The 27,007-nt window shown below is 44.1% G+C and overlaps 2 protein-coding genes across 4 annotated transcripts; both read right to left on the bottom strand.

The window, feature by feature from the left end:
* Positions 1 to 3,487: 3,487 nt before the first annotated feature.
* LOC147213248 (uncharacterized) lies at positions 3,488 to 5,805 on the bottom strand. 3 transcript variants are annotated; one of them, XM_086143155.1, is made up of 3 exons: positions 5,697 to 5,805; positions 4,572 to 4,751; positions 3,488 to 4,422 (listed from the first exon to the last, which is right to left on the bottom strand). In XM_086143155.1, the coding sequence occupies exons 1-3, from the start codon at positions 5,697 to 5,699 to the stop codon at positions 4,096 to 4,098; spliced, it is 510 nt and encodes a 169-aa protein (XP_085999281.1). In that variant the 5' UTR covers positions 5,700 to 5,805; the 3' UTR covers positions 3,488 to 4,095. The 3 variants fall into 3 exon arrangements, with proteins under 3 accessions (XP_085999281.1, XP_085999282.1, XP_085999280.1); XM_086143156.1 differs by having other exon boundaries at positions 3,488 to 4,350; positions 4,572 to 4,802; positions 5,697 to 5,786; XM_086143154.1 differs by having other exon boundaries at positions 4,572 to 4,802; positions 5,697 to 5,786.
* Positions 5,806 to 6,327: 522 nt separating this feature from the next.
* Positions 6,328 to 14,808, bottom strand: LOC147213249 (uncharacterized). Its single transcript, XM_086143158.1, has 7 exons — positions 14,490 to 14,808; positions 10,730 to 11,136; positions 9,926 to 9,979; positions 9,680 to 9,809; positions 9,194 to 9,306; positions 7,754 to 7,921; positions 6,328 to 7,636 (listed from the first exon to the last, which is right to left on the bottom strand). Exons 1-7 carry the CDS (start codon positions 14,731 to 14,733, stop codon positions 7,388 to 7,390), a joined length of 1,365 nt encoding a protein of 454 aa, XP_085999284.1. The 5' UTR covers positions 14,734 to 14,808; the 3' UTR covers positions 6,328 to 7,387.
* Between the last annotated feature and the right edge of the window lie 12,199 nt (positions 14,809 to 27,007).

The raw sequence follows: 27,007 nt of genomic DNA on the forward strand, positions 1-27,007 counted from the left end.
TTGGTGGCGTCGGGTTTTCGACTCTGTGCACTCACTCTCACACCCGGGAGTCCGTGCATCAGTGAAACTTCTGTGTGCCAAGTTTGTTTGGCTCGGCATTCGTAGTGATGTGAAAGAGTAGGCTGCCGCGTGTGTGGCATGCCAGTGCGCCAAGGTTCATCGGCACTTAAGAGCACCCCCTTACGGCGTTCCCGATTCCGGCCAGGCGTTTTGACTATGTCCATGTTGACCTGGTGGGCCCTCTATCCCCTTTGCAGGGTTTTACCCACCTACTCACCATCATGGATAGGACTACTAGGTGGCCGGAGGTGGTCCCGTTGTCCTCCACGGCTGCTGCAGACGTGTCTCAAGCATTTCTGTCTTCTTGGGTTGACCGTTTTGGTACCCCATCAGATATCACTTCGGACAGGGTTCCGCAGTTCGTGTCGTCACACTGGTCAGCGTTGGCTGGGTCTTTGAGGACGACGGTGCACCGTACCGCGGCGCAGCACCCTCAGACTAACGACTTGTGCGAGAGGTTTCACTGGTCCCTGAAGGTGGCTTTGCGTGCTGCACTCTCAGGCGACAATTGGATGGACCGTTTGCCATGGGTCTTGCCAGGGTTACGCTCAGCTCCTAAGGATGACCTCGCCCACTGAACTGTTGCTCTGTCAGCCATTCGGTGTGCCAGGGGAGTTTTTGCTTGAGAGTTCTGCTCCACTTTCCCGGCCGTTTGCACCCCTAGATTCGCGTTTTCTGGGCCCGGCCCACCACTGTTTCCCGCGGCCTTTTGTGCCAGCGGAGCTCATGTCGGCTCGTTTCATGTTCGTTTGGCATGGCACTCACCACTGGCCACTGCAACCCCCATATGATGGGCCGTTCTGGGTGCATGAGGCAGGTACCAAGGGTTTTGTGTTAGACATGGGCGGGTGTAGGGAGCGTGTCACGCTGGATCGGTTGTAACACAGGGTGGCAGGTGAAGATGTGTCCCCTTTCCAGGTACCCCCCTGGGGCCACCCCCCGTCCAAGCCTGCGGCAACGCCCCTGCAAACCCAGCATCCGGCGCCTCCTGTTGTCGTGCCCAAGGGACGTCAGAGCCGTTTCGGCAGACTCATCAGGACTCCCGTGCGGGGCTAGTTGTGTTTCCTGAGTCCCTTCTGGGTGTTCGAGGGGGGGGGCTGTGTGGCGGACACAAAGGGGCGTGGTCTCTCACCCCACGGGACTAACAGTCGGGGCGCTTAGTTAAGCCGGGTATATTCAGATGATTCCGGATGTTCAAGTTCCAGTTGTATTTTGTTGGTGTTTCAAATTAAAGAACCAAACTCCTCTACGCCTCCGCCATTATTTCATTGTTGAAACGCCACAATATATATATTTCAAATTTAAATCTCCATGTGATGAATATTATCTTTGAAAACATCAGAATGTTTCTGTCTGAATGGAATGTCATTTATTTTAAATTCATTATATCTTCATTTACTTTGTGCTCTGCTGAAACTCAAGTCAATCACTTGGTATGTGTTTTGCTGAACAGCACGCGCATGTGAGTGTGCGTGTGTGTGTATTTGTGTTCATGACAGTAAGCCATTTAATAGTAAAATAACGGTTTAGACCCCATATTATTTTAGTGGGCTGGAACTTTTTGCAGTGGCATATGAACTTACATTCCCACAGGAGGCCAAGTTGTGGTGTAATACTCGGGGTCTGAATCCTCTCAGGTTCAACAGCCAAAATACACTCACCGGCCACTTTATTAGGTACACCATGCTAGTAACGGGTTGGACCCCCTTTTGCCTTCAGAACTACCTCAATTCTTTGTGGCATAGATTCAACAAGGTGCTGGAAGCATTCCTCAGAGAGTTTCATCATTGACATGATGGCATCACACAGTTGGCGCAGATTTGTTGGCTGCACATCCATGATGCGAATCTCCCGTTCCACCACATCCCAAAGATGCTCTATTGAATTGAGATCTGGTGACTGTAGAGGCCATTTGAATACAGTGAACTCATTGTTATGTTCAAGAAACCAGTTTGAGATGATTCCAGCTTTATGACATGGCGCATTATCTTGCTGAAAGGAGTGGCACCCGGCGTGGTCTTCTGCTGCTGTAGCCAATCTGCCTCAAAGTTCAACGTACTGTGCGTTCAGAGATGCTCTTCTACCTACCTTGGTTGTAACCGGTGGTTATTTGAGTCACTGTTGCCTTTCTATCAGCTCGAACCAGTCTGGCCATTCTCCTCTGACCTCTGGCATCAACAAGGCATTTCCGCTCACAGAACTGCCGCTCACTGGATATTTTTTCTTTTTCGGACCATTCTCTGTAAACCCTAGAGATGGTTGAGTGTGACAATCACAGTAGATCAGCAGTTTCTGAAATACTCAGACCAGCAACCATGCCATCTGGCACCAACAACCATGCCACGTTAAAAGTCACTCAAATCACCTTTCTTCCCCATACTGATGCTCGGTTTGAACTGCAGGAGATTGTCTTGACCATGTCTACATGCCTAAATGCACTGAGTAGCCGCCATGTGATTGGCTGATTAGAAATTAAGTGTTAATGAGCAGTTGGACAGGTGTACCTAATAAAGTGGTCGGTGAGTGTAAATCTTTTATATCAATTGTCTATTTACATATAATTTCTCAATACCTGAATTTATTTGTTTGACATGGTTTGTTTCCATTGATATTTACACTTTAAATGGTTAAATTTTCCATAAAAAATAGATTAAAATAAAATAATGTTGACATTAGAGCTAGGGTCCTTTTTTTGTTTGGTTCATTTTCAAGACATTTGCTATGAAATACATTTGGGATTTTTAAAACATCTGGGAAAAAATAAAGTATTTAATACAAATTTTACATTTGATTTTTTTTTCAAAGCTAGTGAACAGACTCAGATTAACTGTGTTAGCACGCTAAATATTCCGTGGTCTCATTTTAGCCATGTTAGCATGTTAATACGCAGCCGTCTAAGACTAAATGCGTGCTGGCATGTTAATCCAAAGTGGTTTCAGGCTAGCTGTGTTAGTGTGCTAACATTCAGGGTTCCAGTGTTTCGCTGTGTGTGAGCACGCCACCGCAGTTAACAGCTTGCTATCCGTTTCAAAATAGTCCCTGATGGGAAAAACAGCTTTTCGCTTAGTTTGAAAATAGACAGTGACAAATACTGTAAAACTATTAGGGCTGGCAGTAAAACTTATCTGAACTTATTGTTCATCAAGATTAGTTCATGTACATGATTCCTTTGATTAAAAAAAATTAATGAAATCAATAAATGAACAAATGCCCCAAAACCCACTTGTTTTTCAATCAAAAAAAGATAAGCATGGATACATATATATAGTATATCACTGTATAATACTGTAAATTAATCTGATTAAAAGTTTTGACCTCCCTAATAAGTATATATGAAGACAAATATTGTTGAGAATATGTCAAAGATTTCTGGATGTGACCATCTGCTTGTCGCGCCTGCTGTGGAAAAAGGAAAGAGGCACTTCACGGAGTTTGACAAATTTATTTTCTCTGATGATTCAAAGCACTGATACAAACCTGACCTTCTGTCTCCGGAAACATCTGAATCACCAGTTATCATCTCATGCATGCGTTAACACCTGCCTTCCTATCTCTTCCCCGGTAGCCCCACCCCCATAGACCTTTTTAAAACAACACCCTGGATTTGAGCTGCAATTAAAAGCCTTAAGTCAGATTCCATCAAAAGGCTCTAAACACCCCCACACCTCCTGCAGCGCCGCCTTTCTCCGTCTAATCCTGGAGGAGGGGGTCTGTCTTTGTTCTGTCCGACCAGGGACTCAGAGGCCGCGGCTCAGTTTAACATCTATTAACAGGGACTGCCGATCTAAATGGCCGGCGCGGAGCAGGGGAGGGACCCGGACACACAGATGGAGGAGGGGTTTAAAAATAATGAATGACAGGTTTTTTTGTTATTCTCCTGAAAGATGTCAATATATATATAAAGACGTATTTCCTTCGCTATGGTCTAATGTAGAGCTGAACAGCATATTGGTTATACTGGATATTGAAAAATGTAGGGAAAATGGAAAATTATGGATTCATTTAGCAGGATTAAATAATTTTTTAAAGGTTGGTTCATTCCTCCACAGGTCGAGTCCGGACCACCAGCTCGGGGAAGCCCGTCCTGTGGTCCGGCTCCCGGCTGAATTGCAGCTCGGGCGCCTCGCCGACCACCACCTCCGCCGTGGTGAAGATCTCCATCCCCCCCAGGACGTGACCTCCCACCGTCTTCCCCTCAGCGTCTGCCAGGCAGACGTGCAGGTGGGCTTCGGGGTTCAGTGTCCCCACCAGGGAGACAATCTCAAAGCGTCCAGCGAGCTCGAAGACCCTCTGCGGAGAGAGACAGCGGAAGGTGAAGTGAGGGCGGTGCCTTGCAGGTTTCTTGGATGAACCCAAGCAAAGCTGAAAAAAATATATAAAATATATATTTTAAAATAATATGTCTATTTAGGGCGGCACAGTGGCACAAGTTAAGTGGAAAAAAAAAATTGGAAAATAAATAAAAGTAGAGGATTCATGATCAACTGTTCCACTGATGATCAAACAGTTACCTCATTTGTGCTGGTAGCCGTGGCATTGGCCAGCCGCAGCGTCGCCTTGGTAACGCTGCCCACACAGGTGAGGATGAACGGGGCCCTGAGCCTCCTCTCCTTCGCAAACTGCTGCAGGGACGCCAGCAGCTCCTGACCGGGGCCGAAGCGGACGGCGTGGACCCGCAGGGAAGAGGAGCTCTGGGGAGGGAGGGGGTTCGGTTCCCTTACACTGCAATTAATTTTATCCCCCTGTTTTTACAAATGAATTAAAGTAATAACTGAAAATCAGTCTGAATTGGCCCAGAAACAAATCAAACTGGCCTTTTTTCACAGTTTTCTAAAACTTATCTTTTTTTTTGGATCAAATTTGAGATTTTGCCTATCATATTGTTTTTGGAACATATTCTGCCTTTTTAAAAAAAATAACTAAATAAACAAAGAAGTTTATTCCCCTTGGTGTGATATTTTGCACTCGTTGGGTTATTCTTCCTTCATTTCCAACCCGTGTGTCCGCAACTCCCGATTGAAGGACTCGTGTTTTGTCCTGTGTGTGTGTGTGTGTGTGTGTGTGTGTGTGTGTGTGTGTGGTCCATTCAGCTTTATAACAGGATCAGGGTCTTTAACCAAACAGAAGCGCGACCTCTGACCCCACGTGGGGGGGCAGAGCCACGTGATGCAACATTAATGAAGCTCCTGCTGATCCTGAACTTTAACAAAACAGCTGGTGTCACATTACTTTACATGTATTCACTCTATCTTGCTGTGTGTGTGTTTCAACTGTAACAGATTATTTCAACAGAAACGTGACAATTCATGAAAAGACTTGGATGTGCGTTCGTGGTTTTACAGATAAAAGAGGATCGTAATGTTTCCTTTTTAATCTGGACTAAGAGTTTGAGTGAATCTAGCTTCTAAATAAAATAACTTTGGACATTTAATGAAATCTTACAGCTCCAAAGTCCATAAACAGTGTTAGGCTATTTAAAAATTTCTTGGAAACAGTGAATTCTGACAGTTAAGACAGGTTGAAGGGCTTTCCCGAACGCTTGAAACGAACAGATGAGTTTCTCTGCCCGTTTGCTTTTCACTTCTTTCATTTTATCATCTGATGTCTTAAAAAAAGAAGTGTCTTTTAAAACTTACCATTTTTTGCGGCGGAAGGTCTGCGGAGGCCTTAAAATCAAAACCACGAGTTAAACATTCGCTGAACTTTTGGTCTGAAGGTAAACAAGGACATCTGGTTCCCCTGGCGGGTTTTATTACTGGTGCTGTACTGTCACCCAGCGGCCCAAGCAGGGAACTGCAGTTCATGTCTACCTGAAGTGAGAGGATATTTGACAAAATATTTTGCACGTCGTTCGGATAAATTATATTTGTAAATATAAAATATACAAATAATCAATGAGATTAATTTTGCTGAAATAAGAAACATGTAGTTTCTAATTAATCTGCATTTAGACCTTATTCTGTGTCACCCGATCTAAGTGAAACAATTTAATCTGAAGATTAATAACTCATGTTTCTGTGTTTTGACAATATAAAAAGTAATCTAGTGAATTTTGCGGATGTTTGAATGAGTGGTTCCACTTTGAAAGGGTTTATTTTGGTGGGGATTTTGAGATCCAGTGTCTGGAAAAAATCCACTGAAAACTGCGGAGGATCTTTCTCAATAAAAGTTGACCTGAACATGGGGATTTTTTTCCTATTTTACTAACTGTAAAAGACCTGGATCTTTTATTTATCTTCAAAGTGATTTCATGTTGCGATAAACATGTTTAGAATAAAAATTCATTTATTTTTGCATTTGGTCAAAAAAAAGGCATAAAACACAGATTATTGAATTAAAAAAAAAGATGAAACCACAGTAGTCAAACCATTTTTTTTTCTTTGCCTTCAAAGAAATTGAAAGTACAAAAAAATTTACAATTCTAAAAAAAAGCAAAAAAAACCAAAGTGCTTGAAATATAATAAAGATCACAGACACAAGAGTAAAGAATGTAACCCTGATGCTCCGTGATATGAAGTTCATAAACGCAACAAAGGCAACTTCACAAGATTTCAAGTTCAGTCTATTTTAAAAGTGATGTTTCAGTTTTTTGAATCAAATAATCCCATTAATGTTCACCATTTGCGGGGTCTCAAACTGAGTCCCATTGCTTGACAGAGATGTTGTCATGACAACAGCTGGTCTCCGCCAGTACAAATGTTCTCCACTTATACAGCGCTTTCATAACTTGCGATTCAAAAGCGCTTTATGCTTGGGAGCATTTGCACACGCACACGCCAAAAAAAAAAACAACCAAAAAAACAGGTTACACTTTTAGCTGATTTTAGATATTTATTAGTAATAATTTTTATGGTATTTCAAATTGTATTTTCTTTTAATTTTTTGAGCATTTCTAGCTGTTTTTTTACTTGTTATCTCCCACATTTACCTCCTTTCACCCATTAGGTCATACATGATCTAATGTTTTTTAAAACATCACTCCAACCTGAAATAGCTCAACAAAAATAAACCTGCCACTTTTCTTACAAGTATTTGTACATGACATTGATTTTTTTTTTCCAGAATCTGCTGATGTTTTTTTAAAGTCTGGTTTCTTCTATTGATAAAAGTTCATCGGACACAATCCAAAGACTTCATGTCATTAATGTAGGAGAGTAAAAATCTCGAGAGGTATTTGTTAAGGTGCATTTCAAGAGCGCCCTGATATAAAACTTGACGATTTTTTTTTCTTTTTTTTAATCACTAAATCGTCCCCTCTCATTTAATAGAGAGCCACTCTGGAGGCGGATAAAACGCCCTTGGGGTCAAGCGACCGCCGCGGCAGCCGTCAGAGGGCTGAGCAGGTCCGGACCACCAGCTCTGGGAAGCCCGTCCTGTGGTCCAGCTCCCGGCTGAAGTGCAGCTCGGCTGCCTCGCCGACCACCACCTCCGCTGTGGTGAAGACCTCCATCCCCCCAAGCAGGTGACCCCCCACTGTCTTCCCTTCCACGTCCGCCAGGCAGACGTGCAGGTGGGCTTCGGGGTTCAGTGTCCCCACCAGGGACAGGATCTCAAACTGCCCGCTGAGCTCGATCACCTGACGGAGGAGGAGACTCGTTACTTAATCAAAGTGTTGCTCATCTGAGTTGACTATTTCCGTATTTGTTGCTTTTTTGCCGCCTTTTTTTTCACAATATGCGTCCACATTTCTCACCTCGTCCACGAGCCGCAGCGTCGCCTTGGTGACGCTGCCCACACAAGTGAGGATAAACGGCGCCCTGAGCCTCCTCTCCTCCACAAACTGCTGAAGAGACTTCAGCAGCTCCTGGCCGGGGCCGAAACGGACGGCGTGGACCCGCACGGACGAGCCGCCCAGTGAACCCTGGGAGGAAACGCTCACCATCATCATATTCCCTTCTTTTCTTTCGGCCATGAACATATTAAAGGGAACCTAACCTGGGATGACTTAAATGGCATTTATACACTTTACTATGTGTGTCGTACTAGAATATGTCGTTAAAAAGGCACAAAGAATTCTTATTTCTTTAAATATCCTAATTTTTAAACACATATTCTAACCCACATTGTTTTACGAGAGCAATGCATGCTGGGTTGATGATGTATGGAAGTTGCTTGTGTTTCGTCTTGTGTACCTTTGGCTTGGTACGGTATATAGGGCAATAATGCCACAGGATGCTGCTTTTGGGTGCAATTTCCAGCCCTTGGGGAAAAAGGGACTGATGCTAGGCTACGCAGCTTTCCAACGTACAAGAAAAGAAGAAAGGAGTTGGAAATTCGTTGTGAACGTAATCAACTTCCTAAGGATCCGCTTCTCTCCCAATGCATTCAGCTGAGCTGAGCTTCTGAAAGCGCTCACAGGTGATGCTAGTTTTAAACACACGCTAAAGTCAAACGTTGTGCCTACAGTTTTCTTTCAACTGTAGGAAAGGACTTCAGGAAACGAGTGAAGCCCGCTGGTAAAAACGCTACGGGCAGGAGACGTTGGACGTTCTCCTGCGAGGATGTGAACAGCCTCCTTTTGGAGAAGGAGCATCTGATGACAAAAGACGATCACGGAGGAAGCTGACGGCGAGTCACCAGGTCGGTCGATGCAGCGGTCATCAAGTAGACAGTGAACTCAGGAAAAAAAATGGAGCTCCTTACAACAGCTGGTTTCTCTCTGTTAGCATAGCAACACAGTTGGCGCACGCACACCGGCAACTTTTGCCAACTTTTGTCTCTTAGCATCTTTATTCACCATCATTTTGTAGCTCATTTGGACTCCTATCTTCAGCGTTATTCTTCTCGCTCACATCTCTCCCAGGTCAAAATGGGAAGGGTTGCTGAGAAGACACGTTTTTGCACCAAGCGGTAAAACAAACAGGACCGTACCCTGCGCTAACTCGTGACTTCATGACCCAGACAGTGTCATAAACAACAATCGCGGCCTACGAGTGAATTCTTTATCTTTCGCAATTTTATACAAAATACATACATTTTCTTAGTGTCTTTATGCTGCCGGTACAAATATCATCACATAGGACAATATTGTCTTGGTACCTGCGGATCCCTTAAAGTATATCACAAGAATCATAATAACAAATCAATAAGAAATGATCCAAAAATAAACAAATGCTGACCTTCTCACACTCACCGTCTTGGGAGCGACGTCCGGTGGCCTGCAGGGACTCCGAGGGGCCGGCTCTTTGTCCTGTTTCTGACGGGAATGAGCGTAATCGTGATCCCAGGGTTCGCCGCCGCTCGCATCTGTCGAATTAATTAATGATTTTGTTAATGTTATTATATGTTGTCACACAGACAGGAAGATTTGTCGTAAGTTTCACTGTACATATATAATGGATTATATTGACCAGGGCAAATTGTAGCTGTCTTTGTGGACGTAGCCGGGTCTTAATGTGAGCTGTCAGCTGTCAATCATGGCTTCATAGAGTGACTTTAAAAGAAATGATCTTGAAAAATATCAAAGGAATGTCATCATTCAAAACTTACATTAAAGTCAGCATAAACTCACCATAACACTGAAAACATTTTTTTCAAATATGTAGATAAGAGTATGTAAATTATTGAAATGATATTGCTGCTTTAGTTTGACGCTGAGCTTAGAATCTATTAAGAGGACCTTGAAAGACGGCTGTCTGTTTGTCCGCTGGCCTCGGTGTCTTCGGGTCAAAGGTCACCAATGTCTTTTTGCATCCCTTCCCATTATGAGCGTTTTGCTGTTCCTCTGGTTTTTCTGTGTTTCCAGTAACCTGGAGACGTCATTAAAACAAAATAACACAACGTACACCGGTGCTATGCTGCCTCCCTTTTGTTATAGATAAGCAATTACACAGTCACTTAGGTACAATGAAAGAGGATTCATCACCTTAATAGGATGAAGCACCGTTTTCTTCTTCTCATTTAACTGACGACATTTGACCTAAAAGACATGATACATTAGCTGTTATTTGTAGGACTGATTGCAGCTCCTGATGCTTTTCAAGTCATTCTTTTTAAACAAGTGAATCAATTTCAGATGTTTAATATTTGGTAATTTTCTAAGTGAATATCTTGGCTAATTTTTTATTTTGACTTGTTCGTACATCATCTTCACCAAAACTGCACCACTTGCTGGGCTCTTCCAACAACGCAGACGTCCCGAATGGAGGATTCCTACTGCTGGAATAACTTTCCCATGTGACCAATCCAACCTCCTGACAAGAATTTAAAATTATAATAAACATTCCTATTTTCCCTCTATTATGACCTTTAAAGAATCTTCCCCTTTGTCACTTATATTGTTTTTATTTGTATTTTTTGTACATTTCATGTACGTTTTATTATAAAACTGTATTTTGTGACTATGTATATGTTGTCGAGTAATGCGCCTTAAATAAACTGTATTCTTATTATTATCATTATTTGCTAATTAAAATATAAGCATATGAATACTTTATGGATTAACTAAATTTTTTGTCTCAATGCCAAGGTCTTACTTCTGGTCTTACTTCCCAAGTTTCTTATGATTTTGTATTTTAGCATCGGTTGTATTTGATTTTTTTTATTACTCAAGTAATTCAGTAATTTTCCCCCTTCATGCAATGAAGAAGTTTCTTGTCTTTTTTCATCTTGTAGTTTTTGTTTAATTTTATCAATTTTTTCAGGTCCAGCCCCAACCCCTGTCACTCACGTCCAGCTCATTCGTCAGGTGACTGTTCTCCTCCAGCAGACGGTTGATCTTATCAAGCTGAGGGTCGCTCAATAGACGCTCCTCGGTGCCGGAACCTCCGGGAGATCCTGCGGGAACAGTGAAACGCCAGACGCCGCTGTCCACTTCCTGTCCAGCAATGTTCTCCGCTTCCTCCCGCTCAGCCACCGCCTTCTCCAGCCCCTTCGCCAGCTCATCCGCTGCCGCTCTCTCGTCCACCTCAATTCTCATTGGTTCCTTGCCTTCCTGTCCCGCCGTCTTCTGCCTCAGGTGCCTCCTGATCCGCCGGGCGAACCTGTCCCTGTCCCGCACCTTCACCTCACTGTGGCCCAGGTGCAAAGACGGACTCCAGTCCGGGTGGGTGTCCAGCATCTCGTATGCTGGCTGGCCTGGAGAGAAAAGAAGCTGAGATCAGGGGGCCGGAGGTTCAGAGGTTATTGTGACATTTAAGAACTACTTCTTTCGTTTATCATAAAAAAACACTGGCTAGAACTTCAGATAGGACGTTCGATTTTCATCGGAGTGCTGCAGAAAAAACGAGTTGGATTAAGAAGAATAATACATTTTATTCAAGGCCCCTAACTCAACACTCAAGGAGACTGAATAGTCATATGCAAATACACAAAAAAAAACTTAAAACAAACATTAAAAAAAAAATTGTGACAAAGCGGTAAAAAAAAAAAAAAAAAAAAAAAAGACTACCAAAAAAACCTTGAACTGATTTACAGGAACTTGAAAACACAGCTATCAGACATTTTCCAGGTCATCTTTAAATAGTCTTCTGGAGAAAGGGGAAGATACCAGAGCAATGGCGATGGGGCGAAGGAGTATGGATTCCGAAGGAAGAAGGCTCCACCTGGCTTGATCAGTTCCGCATCATCTCCCTCCTATGCGTTGAGTCAAAGATCTTCTTCAGCACTATCGCCAAGAGACTGGGCTCATACCTGGCTAGAAACACCTACATCGACACATCAGTTCAGAAAGGTGGCGTGTCAGGAATGCCAGGCTGTGTGGAGCACACAGGGGTAGTGACACAGCTAATCCGGGAGGCTAGAGAGCTGAGGGGCAATTTGTCAGTGTTATGGCTCGACCAGGCCAATGCATTGGGCTCCATACCCCATAAGTTAGTCCAGCTCACTCTGGCGAAACATCATGTGCCAAGCAGATGTAGAGACCTCATCGCTGACTACTACAACAACTTCAGCATGAGGGTTTTCTTCAGGAGCAATTTCATCCAGCTAGCACAAGGTGGAGATTGGCATCATCACAGGGTGTACCATCTCTGTGACGCTATTCTCCCTGGCCATGAATATGCTCACCAAGTCTGCTGAGCCAGAGTGCAGAGGGCCCCTGATGAGCTCTGGACAACGACAGCCACCCATTAGGGCATTTATGGATGACCTAACAGTTACCACAGAATCAGTTCCGGGATGTCGGTGGATTCTGAAGGGGCTGGAGAAGATGATGGTGTGGGCCTGGATGAGCTTCAAACCTGCCAAATCTAGGTCGATGGTGCTCAGGAAAGGGAAGGTAGAAGACAAGTTCCGCTTCAACATCGCAGGTGCAGCTATTCCTACAATCTCAGAGAGGCCAGTCAAGAGTCTGGGCAAGATGTTTGACAGCTCTCTCAAAGATGCAGCATCCATAAAGACAGCTTGCGTTGAGTTGGATGTCTGGTTGAAGTCTGTGGACAAGTCCGGTCAACCTGGAAAATTCAAGGCTTGGGTCTACCAGCACGGCATCCTCCCTAGGATCCTGTGGCCGCTCCTCATCTATGCCGTCCCACTCTCCACAGTAGAAACCCTGGAGAGGAAAGTCAGTAGCCACCTCCGGAGATGGCTGGGGTTACCAAAGAGCCTGAGCAGCATTGCTCTCTATGGGCGCAACAACAAACTGCAGCTGCCCTTCAAGTCCTTGGAGGAGGAGTTCAAGGTAGCCCGAGCCAGAGAGGTGGTGCTGTACAGGGATTCCAGTGATCCGAAAGTGGCTAATGCTGGAACGGTAAGGACAGGCAGGAAGTGGAAGGCAGAAGAGGCTGTGCAAACAGCTGAAGCTAGGCTGCGCCATAGGACTCTGGTGGGAGTCGTCACACGGGGCAGAGCTGGCCTAGGTTCCTTCGCAAACCCCCCAAATGAACACCAGGGGGAAGGAGAGGAGGCGCCTGGTACAAGAGGAGGTGAGAGCAGCTGTGGAGGAATCAAGATCTTGCAAGGCGGTGGGCATGAGACAGCAGGGAGCCTGGACAAGATGGGAAAATGCGCTTGAGAGGAAAGTTACCTGGACGGAGATCTGGAAAGCTGAGCCCCATCGCATCAAATTTCTTGTCCAGGTCGTGTATGATGTGCTGCCCAGTCCATCGAACCTGCATACTTGGGGCTTAGCGGAGTCGCCAGCCTGCCCATTGTGTTCCAAGAGAGGCACCTTAGAACACGTCCTCAGCTGCTGCACCACAGCATTAGGAGAAGGGCGCTACCGATGGAGGCATGATCAAGTCCTGAAGACCATCGCTGAGGCACTCAGCACAGGGTTGGTTTGGGCAAAGCAGTTCAGCCCTGCCAAGAAATCCATTGGCTTTGTCAGGGCCGGGGAGCAGGCGGCCACAGCTAAAAGAACACCGTCAGGCATCCTGACATCTGCAAGAGACTGGCAGCTGCTAGTGGACCTTGGAAAACAGCTTAAGTTCCCTAGCCATATTGCAACCACCACCCTCCGTCCTGACATTGTCCTTGTATCAGAGGCCACCAAGCAAATGATAATGCTGGAGTTGACCGTCCCGTGGGAAGACCGCCTGGAAGACCGCCTGGAAGACGCTTTTGAGAGGAAGCTCTCCAAGTACACGGGACTGGTCAGGGAGTGCCAGCCAGCAGGATGGAGGGCAAAATGCTTTCCAGTGGAAGTGGGCTGCAGTGGATTTGCAGCCCGGTCCTATGCCAGCGCTCTGGGTTGTCTGGGCATTGTCGGGCAGCATAGGAGAAGAGCCATCCGCAATACCACCGAAGCGGCAGAGAGGGCCTCAAGATGGCTGTGGCTCAAGAGAGGAGAGCCATGGAGTCATGGTAGCTAGCGTGCCAACTGGACACAAGCCAGGGCCTGATCAGCCCTGGCTGGGTCACCTGGATAAAGGTGTATGATGTTGAAAGACCCGAAACACCCAATGATCCCAGGAACATCACTGAGGATGTGTCCAGGTGCATTAGTAGATGTATTTACACAGGTCTCTTATTTCTTGTTGGACTTCCACTAAATCCTTTCATAATAATTCTAATTTTTTTTAGACTGATTACTTGTCAATTTCTCACTGATCAGTTACATCCTACATGACTTTTATCTTTGCACTATTTACGTCTAGCTGAAACAGTATGATTATCATTTATTTAGTGCTACCTATCTGGCTTCATTTTAACTAAATTGCCTTACTGTTTATATGACAAGAAACACTATGAATCTTACTTACAGGTCTTATGTTGTTGATTTTCAAGATAAAAAAAAACAAATACGTAGCTAAATTCTTATGTTTATTATCATGTATATAAATTCATTATATGTAATTACTGTGATATCATTTACCTCTTTTTGATTTTTTCATCATTATCTCACACACACACACACACACACACACACACACACACACACACACACACACACACAGTTTATATTGAGTGAGTGGACAGAAGCAGGTGTGCGCGTTGGGGGGTGGCGTAAACCGTTTTTCCCGTCAGTAAACGGCGCGAGAAGAACTAACCGGTGTGAAAATGCAGAGAACACACTTTCATGGAGGCGGTGATCCGGTGGACGGTGATGTCCTTCCTGCCCACGGCGGCGACCCACGCCGTTCGCCGCCGGCAAGTCAGCTCCTCCACCTGCTGCCCTTCGTGTTTCTTCCACGTCGGGAAGGCGAAGAACCGTATTCCGTTGTGCAGCTTCCGCCCGGCGCGGTCGTGGGAGCGGCTATGACAGTTCCGGACGCAACAGCACTGACCCACCATGGCGCCGGTACCGGGGGCGACACACACAGAAACACGCCCCTCTCCGCCTCTTAAGATGGCGCCGCGTCCAGCAGTCTGGCCGTTACGTGGAGACTGCGCATGCGCGAGTGTCATCTTCCGGATTCCTTCTTCTTTTGTGGGTTTATTAGCTTAATTTTAAACATTAGCGCCCCACTGGTGTCCCGACTCCGTTAATGCAGCTTCAGGGTCTCCCTGCTCCGGTCCCAAGACCGGATAAATGCAGAGGGCTGCATCAGGAAGGGCATCCGGAGTAAAACTTTTGCCAAAACCAAACAAGCGACTATAGGGATAACAGAGAAGTTCAAGGTGAAGGTGGGACTCCACCAGGGATCAGCTCTGAGTCCCCTCTTGTTTGCAGTGGTGATGGACAGACTGACAGATGAGGTCAGACAGGAATCTCCATGGACCATGATGTTTGCAGATGACATTGTGATCTGTAGTGAGAGCAGACAACAGGTAGAGGAAAATCTAGAGAGGTGGAGGTATGCTCTGGAAAGGAGAGGAATGAAAGTTAGTCGCAGCAAGACAGAACACATGTGTGTGAACGAGAGGAACTCGGGTGGAGCGGTGAGGCTACAGGAAGAGGAGATCAAGAAGCTGGAGGATTTCAGGTACTTAGGGTCAACAGTCCAGAGCAACGGAGAGTGCGGAAAAGAGGTGAAGAGACGGGTCCAAGCAGGTTGGAATGGGTGGAGAAAAGTGTCAGGGGTACTATGTGATAGAAGACTATCGGCCAGAATAAAAGGAAAGGTGTACAAGACAGTGGTGAGACCAGCGATGATGTATGGACTAGAAACTGTTACAATGACCAAAAGACAGCAGGCAGAACTAGAGGTTGCAGAGATGAAGATGTTGAGGTTCTCTTTGGGAGTGACCAGGATGGATAGGATCAGGAATGAGTCTATCAGAGGGACGGCACATGTCCGATGTTTTGGAGAGAAGGTCAGAGAAGCCAGACTGAGATGGTTCGGTCATGTACAGAGAAGAGATAGTGAATATATTGGTAGACGGATGCTGGAATTGGAGCTGCCAGGCAAGAGGTCTCGAGGAAGACCAAAGAGAAGATTTATGGACGTAGTGAGAGAGGATATGAAGGTAGTTGGTGTGAGAGAGGAAGATACAGAGAATAGGGTTAGATGGAGAAAGTTGACTCGCTGTGGCGACCCCTGACGGGAAAAGCCGAAAGAAGAAGAAGAAGATATATATATATATATATTGAATGGTTATGTGTCTAAAACATTATTGAAACGATTATTTAAACGATGTACAAGTTGAAAATATATGGATATTCTCTGGTGTCCGTTCAGGAGCCATTTAATTTCAGTGATATGAGCACCGTATTATCCGGACCATAAGTCGCTGTTTTTTTCATAGTCTGGCCAGGGGTGCGACTTATACTCTGGAGCGACTTATTTGTGAAATAATTGAGCTCTCTTGCTCTGATGTGTGTATGTCTGTGTCTGCGTGTGTGTCTTTAATATAACAGCGATCGTCACACACACACACGCCAACCAATCAAAATTCAGTGGGGGCAGGTCATGGCAGAAGTGCGTTGTGAAAAAAGAAGCTACCAGCGATCTCTGTACCTATGAAAATTAATCATTTCAACATTTGCGCTAACTTATAAAAACAACTGAGAAGGGCTGAACAAAAATGGCACCGCAAAGAAAATCATATTCTGCAGGTTACAAGCTGGAAGTAGTGAAATATGCAGCCGAAAATGATGATCGAGCAGCAGAGAGAAAGTTTGAAGTTAGTGAGAAACTTCCAAGGGACTGGGGAAAAGCGGAGGTTACTCTTGCTGAAATGAAGAAAACTAAAAAAGCTAATCGCGGGCTAAAAGGCACGTTGAACAACGTGCTGCCGGTAGAGGCTTGTCAACAGGACAGTTGCGTCTGCCAAGGAGATGAGTATAAATGACTTTGCGGAAGGACCCTCCTGGTGTTACCGCTTCATGCAACGCAATTGCCTCTCTATCAGAGCAAGGACGCCATCCTGTCGGGATTCAGAAAGGCTGGAATAATTGGAACTGCAAGTGACGATGACTCTGACATAAGCGACGTACCGGAAGCGGAAGCGGCGCATTGTCTACCTTCGGAGTTGGCGGAGTTGTTCAGAAGTGACACGGAAGAAGATTTCGTTGGATTTAGTGATTAAGAGTGACACAGATTGTTTGGTTGTAGCATGTGCTATATTCTATCCTTATTCGAATGACTCTTACCCTAATATGTTACGTTAACATATCCTACCAGGCACGCTCTCAGTTCGTTGTTTATGCGTCATTTAGGCTATACTTGTTCAGCCTGTTATTCTCTATTCTATTTTCATTTTAAATTGCCTTTCAACATGAAATGTCTATTCTTGGTGTTGGATTTTATTAAATAAATTTCCCCCCCAAAATATGCGACTTATACTCCAGTGCGACTTATGGATGTTTTTTTCGTTCTTTATTATGCATTTTTGGCCGGTGCGACTTGTACTCCGGAGCGATGTATAGTCCCGAAAATAAGGTAAATGAATTTACTTTTCAAATTTAATTTTTTCTTACTTTTCTGTGTTAAAGATATTATAATTTTTTTTTAATGATTTTACGCCAAATCTTGACTTCTCAGGAGCTGCGGCATCAGACGAGTGCCAGTAGGCGGAGGCCAGCCACAAGCGCGCCACCCGGCTGCTGCAGACGGAGCTGCAGGACAGCAGGGCTCGGCTGGATAAGAAGAACACCATCCTGACCCTGTGGGACAAACTGTGGGAATCTGAGGTGAGTGGAGGACCCCCACCTCCCTCACACACACATCACTCTCATTGTCGTTGTGTGGCAGAAACACATCTTACTGGGTTCGTCCGAGCTGCCGAACCTCCAGGAGAAACTCCTGATAATGGAGGTGAAGCTGAGCACGGCGGACGACAGCCACCAGCATGAGTGAGACACCCTGAGATTTATCCTTAAAATACTAAAGGACCCTGAAAGTCACTGATGTGTGTGTGCGTGTATGTATATATGTATGTGTGTGTGTGTGTGTGTGTGTGTGTGTGTGTGTGTGTGTGTGTGTGTGTGTGTGTGTGTGTGTCCGTTCACCCGTCCGTCCATCGCCAGGATCCAGAGGCCGACCATAGTTCTGAAGGAAATGGAAGAGCTGGTGAGGAAGCTGGAGGAGACTCTGAGGAACTCCCAGCAGGAAGGGGAAGGGTCGTGTAAGTTGCTATTCTTTTTTTTTTTTTTTTTTTATATTTTAAGAATCCGATCACACCTGTCCCGTGTGTGAAAACCTGCTCACTGTGCATTTTCAGTCCTGCAAGGCAAAGACCTTCACGCCAGGCTGACCAAGCCCCGGGGTCAGGTCAGCAGCAGCGCGCTGGAGGAGAAGGTCAGAAGCCTTTGGCTCAAAATAACCGAGCTGGAGAGGTGAGTCGTGGGCGGGGGGTCCTTATAACCATGGCTTCCTTTCTCATTTAGGCTTCATTTTTAAGGGACTTTTTTGCCAAAAAAAAGGCCAGTTGAATCAAAACCACCAGTAAATAATAATAATTTATAATAATCAATACATGCAGGGGTCGCCACAGCGAATCAACCTTCTCCATCTAACCCTATTCTCTATATCCTCCTCTCTCACATCACCTACCTTCATATCTTCTCTCACTACGTCCACAAATTTTCTCCTGAGTCTTCCTCGAGACCTGCTGACTGGCAGCTCCAATTCCAGCATCCGTCTACCAATATATTCACTCTACCTTCTCTATACGTGACCCAACCATCTCAGAGCCAACTCAGGGGCTCAGAGCTGATCCCTGATGGAGTCCCACCTCCACCTTGAACGTCTCCGTTACCCCTACAGCACACCGCACCACTGTGTCGCAGCTAGCACACATGTCCTGCACCAGTCCCTCTATAGTTGCCGCAATTCCGCACATCCCCATTATTCTTGAAAATGGGCACCATCACCATTCTTCAGGCATCTTCTCACTCTCGAAGAACCTGTTGAATAATCTCGTCACACTCTACCGCTGCCTCTCCCAGACACTGCCACACCTCCACAGGTATATCATCAAGACCCACCGCCTTTCTGCCCTCATCCGATTCAATGTCTTCCTCACTTCACATTGACTAATCTCTGCTACTTTGTGGTCTACAATAGTAGACCTCCTACCCTTGCTTCGCTTTCATTTTCCACATTCATCAACTCTTCGAAGTACTCTTTCCATCCTCCCATCACTCTTCTAGCATCTGTCAATACATTTCCTTCTCTCTCTATCCTTAATCACCCGGATCTATTGTACACCCTTTCCATCTTTATCTCTCTGTTTCGCCAACGTGTATAGATCATTCTCTCCCTCCTTACTATCCAACCGAACATACAGGTCATCGTACACCCTTTGTTTTGCCTTTGCTACCTCTATCTGTGCCTTACGTTGTATCTCCCTGTACTCCGGTCTGTTCTCTTCAGTCCTCTCAGTATCCGACTTCTTTTTCGCTAACTGCTTTCTCTGTATATACACTTCCTCATTCCACCATCAAGTCTCCTTATCTACTTTCCTTCCAGGTGACACACCAAGTACTCTCCTACCTGTCCCCCTGATAACACTAGCTGTTGTTGTCCAATCATCTGGAAACGCTCCCTGACCACCCAGAGTCTTCCTCAACTCCTCCCTGAAAGCCACACACCACTCCTCCCTTTTCAGTTTCCACCACTTTGTCCTCTGCTCTGCCTTTATCCTCTTGATCTTCCTTGTCACCAGAGTCATCTTACAAACCACCATCCTATGCTGTCTGGCTACACTCTCACCTACAACTACTTTGCAGTCACTGATCTCTTTCAGGTTACTTCATCTATACAAGATGCAGTCTACCTGCATGCTCCTACCTCCACTCTTATAAGTTACCCCATGTTCCTGTTTTTTGTAGTAAAAAGTGTTTAGTACAGCCATTTCCATCCTTTTTGCAAAATCTACCACCATCTGTCCCTCTGCGTTCCTATCCTGTATACCAAATCTGCCCATCACTTCTTCATCATCCCCTCCATTGCCTTCACCAACATGTCCATTGAAGTCTGCACAAAAGACCGCTCTCTCATCTCTGAGGATATTCTGGATCACGTCTAACTGAGTCAAGAACTTCTCCTTCTCCTCAAACTCACATCCCACCTGCGGGTCATAGCCACTAAAAACATTGAGCATCACATTTTCAATTTTTGATTTCAGATTCATAAGTCTATCTAACATTCTTTTCATCTCCAGAACATTCCTAACAAACAACTCCTTCAAGATAACTCCTACTCCATTCCTCTTCTTGTCAGTACCATAATAGTACAACTTAAAGCCTGCTTTTAGCTTCTAGCCTTTCCACCTGGTCTCCTGGACACACAGTATATCCACCTTCCTTCTCTCCATCATGTCGACCAACTCTACCTTTTCCTGTCATAGTCCCAATATTCAAAGTCCCTACTCTCAGTCCCAGACTCTTGCCTTTCCTCTTCTCTCTTTGCTTCTGAACACGCCTTCCTCCTCTTCTTCTTCGACCTACAGTAGCCGCGCTTCATTGGTCCCTCAAAGGTCATCGGTACCAATGACGGTCGTTGTTAACCCGGGCCTCAACCGATCCGGTATTATGATTGTTTTGCATGTTTGGTTTTGGCAAAAGTTTTATGCCGGATGCCCTTCCTGACACAACCCTCTGTATTTATCAGGGCTTGGGACCAGCTCAGGGAGACACCGGACACACTGTTAGTTATATTAGAAGTTATAATAGAAATTCGAGTCAGTAAAGAGAATCCAGTTGACTGTCGCTACTGAGTGGGATGCTCCCAGAATAGCAATTTGACCAGCTATGCTGAAAGAAGAACCCAAACTTTAAATTTCTACCCATTCAAAAGTTGCTAAAAGTAATTATCAAATTGTTATGACTAATTGTTATAACTGTCATTTAAAATATCATATGCACCTGACGAGGATTTGAGAAAAACAAGGCAAGTCCTATCAAAACTACAACTTTTACCACTTCTTTTCATGGTAATAATGGAAATTATAATGATGAAAATGAAACAATAAAAACAGTAAGACTACAGATAAGACTCTATTGGCCAGCTGAGTAAACTAAAACAAACAGAAGAGAAATATAAAATAAAGGTAAAACAGGTTTCTCTATACAGACTGCATGCAAACAAAGACATTCCTTTATTCACCACTAGATAGCAACATAGGTCATCATATCCAACCGCCTTCAACGACAACCTTCATTTTCAGAATCAGGTTTTGACTCACATTTATTGGCCAAGTGTCTTTACACATAAAAGAACTTGGCTTTAGTTTTCCTATAAGTTTCACCAGATTATGGACATACAATAAAATATTTTCCTAATTATTCTAGAATCAACAGTACATTAACAAAAATATCAACCCAGTGTGACCTGTATATTTCATGCTTATCTTTGAGTGATTTCTTAAAGATGTGCATGCAGCTTCAGAGGCGATAACATGCCGGTCTTCCGCTCATCACATGCAGCAATGGATCTCAAATATGCGGTTAATGACATTTAGGTGAGCTCATGAATCTGTTCGCCCGGCAAAGTAATCCCATCATTTGCTTCGTAAGGTTGACGCACCCCTGGCCCCAGGACGATGACACATCCAGATGGGTCCTGCTTGATTGTTCTTGCTAGTTTTACAGAAGGGAAATACCAGGTTTGGCTTAAATGACAAGTTGGTTAAACTTGGTTCAGTTTAAAAGTGTCTTTTTTTTGGCAACAAAACAGTGCAGCTGGTTCAAAACACAGCATTCCCTGATGCCAGTTTTCCACACATCACCCCCGACTGATCTGGATAGCTTAAAAAAAGCCATTTGATGAAAATAGTCTGAGGTCATTTGCTAATGCGCTGACAGTTGATGATTTTTGGGGGTTTGAGTAAACATGAACTGATGAATCTTAAGTCTACCATTTTCTTGTGTTATAATTAGCAGATGGAATACGGTGGCGGTGTCTCGCAGCCCTTGGGAGACAATCTGGTACATGCTCTGCCCATTTGCTCTATGAGAGATTCCCTTGTTGTCGTCGCCCAGATTATTGTGAGGTTACAGCGTGTGCAACGGAGCTTCAAGCCGCTGATCAGATTATTCATTCGCTGCAGGCCGATTTCAAGTCCACAGGCGTCACACTTCAAGCTCTGATGGAAAAGAGTGGCTTAGACATGAATTGGAGAACAAAATTGAATCTATACTAGGTGAAATAATGAAATCTGAGGTTACAAATCTGAGGTTAGATGGAAGCTCAAGAACTGTTTGAATTGTCACAGTTGATGGTTTGAAAATTGTTTTTTTTTCCCAGATGATTCTCACAAACGGTTACTAAACTCTTTTGTAGCTGATGTTAAAAAATGACAACAATCAAAACAAATATAAAAATTCAAGAATATAACTAATAAACTTTCCAACATTTCAGAAAAATGTAATTAAAAAAAAATCAGTTTTTGCATTTCCTGTTTCCTGCATTTGCTCATGCATTCAGTGGAACACACACATATGGACAAAGGCAAGCACGCACACACACACACACACACATGCACAAACTCAAACACACAAACACACACGCACACACTACTTAATTAGGTTGGATTCTGTTCAACAAGCTCATCACCTCTGGGGCTCTTGCTGCCTCCTGCCGCAAATGTCTATCCGCTGCTCCCTCCTCCTGAAAACATCAAATTAAATCCAAATATAGAGGTTGACTGCGGCGTCTGACCGCTGACCCTAACCCTAACCAATGAAAAGAGATGATGGGAAATTAAAGCTTTCACAAGTGATTTTTTTTTTCTTGTAATTTGCAAGGTTCATTTTCAAGCAGAAACATGGGATGTAGTGGAATGGAATATTTCTCTCACTGGCCAAAGGCTGAAATGTTTTCACACTTTGAGTGTGAGTAGTGTGTTTGTGTGTGTTTATGCGTGCCTCCGTATTTTTGTGTGTGTGTGTGTGTGTGTGTGTGTGTGTGTGTGTGTGTGTGTGTGTGTGACTCCACAGTGTTTTTGTCCAAGATGCGACAAAGCAGCATGTTGGAATGACATGTATGAACATGTTTGTGCCACAGGCAGCTGCATGTGTCAGGTGCCACCAGGGAAGTGTGTGTGTGTGTGTGTGTGTGTGTGTGTATGTGATGCAATTACAATGTGTACGAGGATTTGCTAGAGATATTTGCCCAACAGTGGCACTCAAACGATGGTGCCACTGCAGTGCCTAAACTCCCCTTGTGGCACAAAGTGAAATTGCAGAAGAAACAAATCCAATACTTTAATACCTTGAAATACGAGTTGAAATCGTTCTGTGACTTAGCTTGTAACACAATTTGCTCGTGTATGGAATTCAATCTCCATTAAAATGAAATTTAATGATAACAAGCTGTTCCAGCCCCCCAAAATTCATGACGATTTTTTTTTTCTTTCCTGTTTTAAATTAGAAAAAACTTACTCGTGATGTACTTAATGCTACAATGTATTATTAAATTAAATTTGCACACTATGCTACACTTCATCATGTTTTTCAAAGATTTTGTGCTTTATATCCAAAGACATCATCCTTTTGTTCTTCTCAGCACTGCCCTTGCACACAATTTCTTAAGACCCATGGTTAAAACTAAGAATTTTTCCAAACAACCCTCTCTGCCTCCAATAAGGCTTTAGTGATCGTTTGTCAACCAGGCTTCCTGGTTGACAATCCACAACCAATAGATGAGCTCTGACAAAACTGGAGTTTTGTTGTGGTACATCATCATAAGACTGAAAGATCATGTCCATGACAAAAATCAGACATGTTTGATATTATCATAAACTCAACTACGAAAAGACTGATGTTAAACAGCTCAGATTACTATACCAGATTACATAACGGTTGAGATGACGGGAGCACGCTGCGACTCAATGAAAAGTCCTATAATTTCTATCTGACTTTCAATTTTTAGTTTGCAACTGTGAAAATCTTTTGTCGTTAGCCCAGCATTAGATAAGTTTGTGCACTTCTAAGAATCATTTTTAGGAACTCGGCTGTTTTTTTTTGTACATTCAGACAGCATTGGAAAATGCTGGACAATGGATCCCAGAATCACTTTAGCTCCTTCTACGAAGCAGGGTCTTTTATGGTTCAGTAGGAACTCGGGACTTGCATGGTGAATGGTAGAACTTGTACACCACACCCATTACCAGATACTTCTTGTGGATCGCGTAGCGCCATATTTAAGAAATAGTTGGTAAATATACTATCGTGGTCGCTGGTCAGCTGTTTTCTTACGACTTGACACAATGAACAGAACCAGCGAGAAATGGACCAACCAGGAGGTCCAAGCTCTTCGGATCTTCTGTGCCTAAAGGGATTTCCAGGGCTCGCAGCGGAACATAAACATTTTGGCCAAATTAAGTACAGAGTAAGCTATCGGCAGGGTTTTTCCTCAAGTCAAAGCAGTGCAGGGAGAAATATAAAAACACCCAAACCCATTTGATAGATCGTGGTTATTATCATATGGTTATTAACAGGAATGCTCTGGCAATCTCGCCCTTCATGTTGTCCATGTAATCCTCCTCTTACACCCCTTGGTTTGTTTAATAGCGAGGCATTTGAGGGGACGTCATGGATGCTTGGGTCACACCAGTCCCTGCCTCGGACGTGAGAAGGGGAGATCCAAGAATGAAATTCAAGCCAGACAGTTGTCAGACCTGCGCTTTTAGAAATGTTTTGTCCCAAAGCGGCTTTTGTTGGACTCCCATTATAATCTGTTCTACTGTTTCTGTGTATAAACTGTTTTTCTGTTTTTCATACTGAGCATGTTAAGGAGCTGTAAACCAAATCTTTTTGTACCATTCAACTTGTACCCTGCAATGATGATGAAGAAGATTCTATACTATCTTATTCCATGTTTAGGCACAACATTATGTCTATTTGCAAGGATTTCACCTCACTTGTCTCTCACTGATGTCTTTGCTCTGTTTTCTGATGCGGCCCCAGTTCACAGGAAGTGGCTCAAACTGGGCAGGAAGTAAAACACAAAAAGGGAGTAGATTTTCAAAATAAAATAAACAGGGCTCCTACTAAAATTTACCATCTGACAATAAACTTTGGAACGACAGACACAGATCCAGATGGATTTTCACCCAAGAAAAAGTCAAAACTGAGCATCGTCGTGATGTTGTTTTCCCAAAAAACATACACAGTACACAACAAAAAACACAAGTTATGAAAAAATATCTCTATAGTCATGCTGGAAAAAATAACCAACAAATGATTTAAGAAATCAATAAAACTTAGCAAGGGATTGCTCTAAATTAGCATTTTATTTTAACATTCTAAATTAGCATTTTGTTTTATCATTTGAAAAAAAAAGGGTGACGAAACCCTCACTGGGTGAAGTTTTGCAGAGCAGAAGTCGTTGATCTGGTTTCCAAGGAAACATTAATTTTTTTCAAACTTGGGGAAAACATTTTTTGGGAGGAAAAATTATGCCTTTTTTGTCCAGTCCGGATGTTATTTCATGAATATTGAGTAAAAGCAGCTTTTACAGACATTTTTCCATCATGCTTTTAATCCAAAAATGCCGCTGCTCTGAAAGCTTCAATTTCGCCCCAATTTCTTTTTTTTACTCTCACACTTCTTTTTTCTAGTGCGGGTGTTTTTTTTCTTTTTTTACGAGCAGAGTAATTTCCCCGGTAATACTTGCTGCTCTCAGACTATTTGCAGCGGTGCTTTGGAAGGAGAGTTGGCCCACGTCGGATCCCTGTCCGGATTAAAGAACGGAATTAAGGAGTGCTGACCTTTTGTTATCACAGAGTCATCCTCCAAGCCGTCTGAAATCAATAGAGGGCTCTGTGGGCTTTTGCGCATCCATCCACTCTCAGAGATCAATCCCCTCCCTCCGCCCTGCTCCGTGAAAATCCACTCCTGGCTTCAGAGGGAGCTCCAGGGGAGGCGGGGGGTGGGGGTGGGGGGCTTTTAGGGTGAAATTATGTGCTGGTTCTTGGGGAAGTAATGTGTTGACTTCACAGCTGCCTTCCCTTCCCCCTGGTCGTCCCCTGGAATTGGCTTTTGGACTTGATGCAGCTGAAGGACCCCCGCCCTCCATCCCGCCCCTGAAAAACACTTCCATCGAAGCATGCGGTCAAGATCGACTTTTTTAGCGGGGTCAGAGCCCGGCGATCCGCGGCCTCCTTTGCCTCAGGCTGAGCTGAGGGAGCAAATCCAGCAGATGAGAAAAATCCAGCATGAAAAAGTCTCCCATTATTGTGGAAAAAAAGTGAAAAGTGAAAATATGTCATAGAAAATTGAAAAAAAAACATGACTTGAAGTTGCATTTGAAATTGAAATATATGAAAATGTGAATATTAAGCATAAGCTGATGTGAGCTAGAAATGGGAACAAACAATTACATTTATGTCAAGGGTTCAGGAATCAACACACTCTTTGTAAAAATACAGGATAGATACTTTTAAAATGCAGTATTTTTTGTTACGTCGGATGAATTGATTGAAACTTAAAAAGCATTGAAAGGCTCAAATCTTTTGATTAAAAAAAATCTCTTTTATTTAGAGATGAAGGCAAGTTTGACACCCGACATGCCAGCACTGTGCACTTGCAGCTCTTTGTGGTTTGCAGGATGCAGGACACAGTGTTGACAGACACACAAACACACACACACGCGCACACACACACACACAAACACACACACATGCTGCCCCCCTCGGCCTGCCTCTCCCCTCCCTGCTTTCCCCGTTGCCTGGTTTAAAGCTAATCCCATTATCAGTGAGGCGGCCTGACGCTGATGTGGCTCACTAACTGACCAGCTGCTCCGAGTCTGGCCACCTCACACGTACTGCAAGAAGTGTGTTTTTTTTTTTCATCCTCTCCTATTTGGTCCCTGAAAGGACATCGAACAGGGATTCAATTCAAAATCAGTTTAAAATTAATGCAAAAGCGGAAGATCCGGTTGCTGAGGACAAAAATCTGCAAAAATGTGGATTTTTTTTATGGTCATCTATCATGCCAGGTGGCCCTGTTGTGATGATGTAGCCACTGCGGCTGTGATTTAGGTCCAAATCATGTTTTCCTTAACCTGCCCAGGCTTAGTTTTTTTCATTTATCAGGATGATATGTTATATATAAACAAATTGTTTTGGCCAAAACCAATTACTTCAATGTACAGTAGAACCTTGGCTCACAAACAGGCTGGCCTACCAACAGAGCTTTCAATCAATTTTGAACTGAACTGCGACCAAGCCATCGGTG

Source organism: Fistularia commersonii, chromosome 36 (assembly GCF_037954325.1).
Source record: "Fistularia commersonii isolate RoL2024-O1a breed Wild chromosome 36, RoL_Fcom_v1.0, whole genome shotgun sequence".
NCBI lineage: Eukaryota > Metazoa > Chordata > Actinopteri > Syngnathiformes > Fistulariidae > Fistularia > Fistularia commersonii.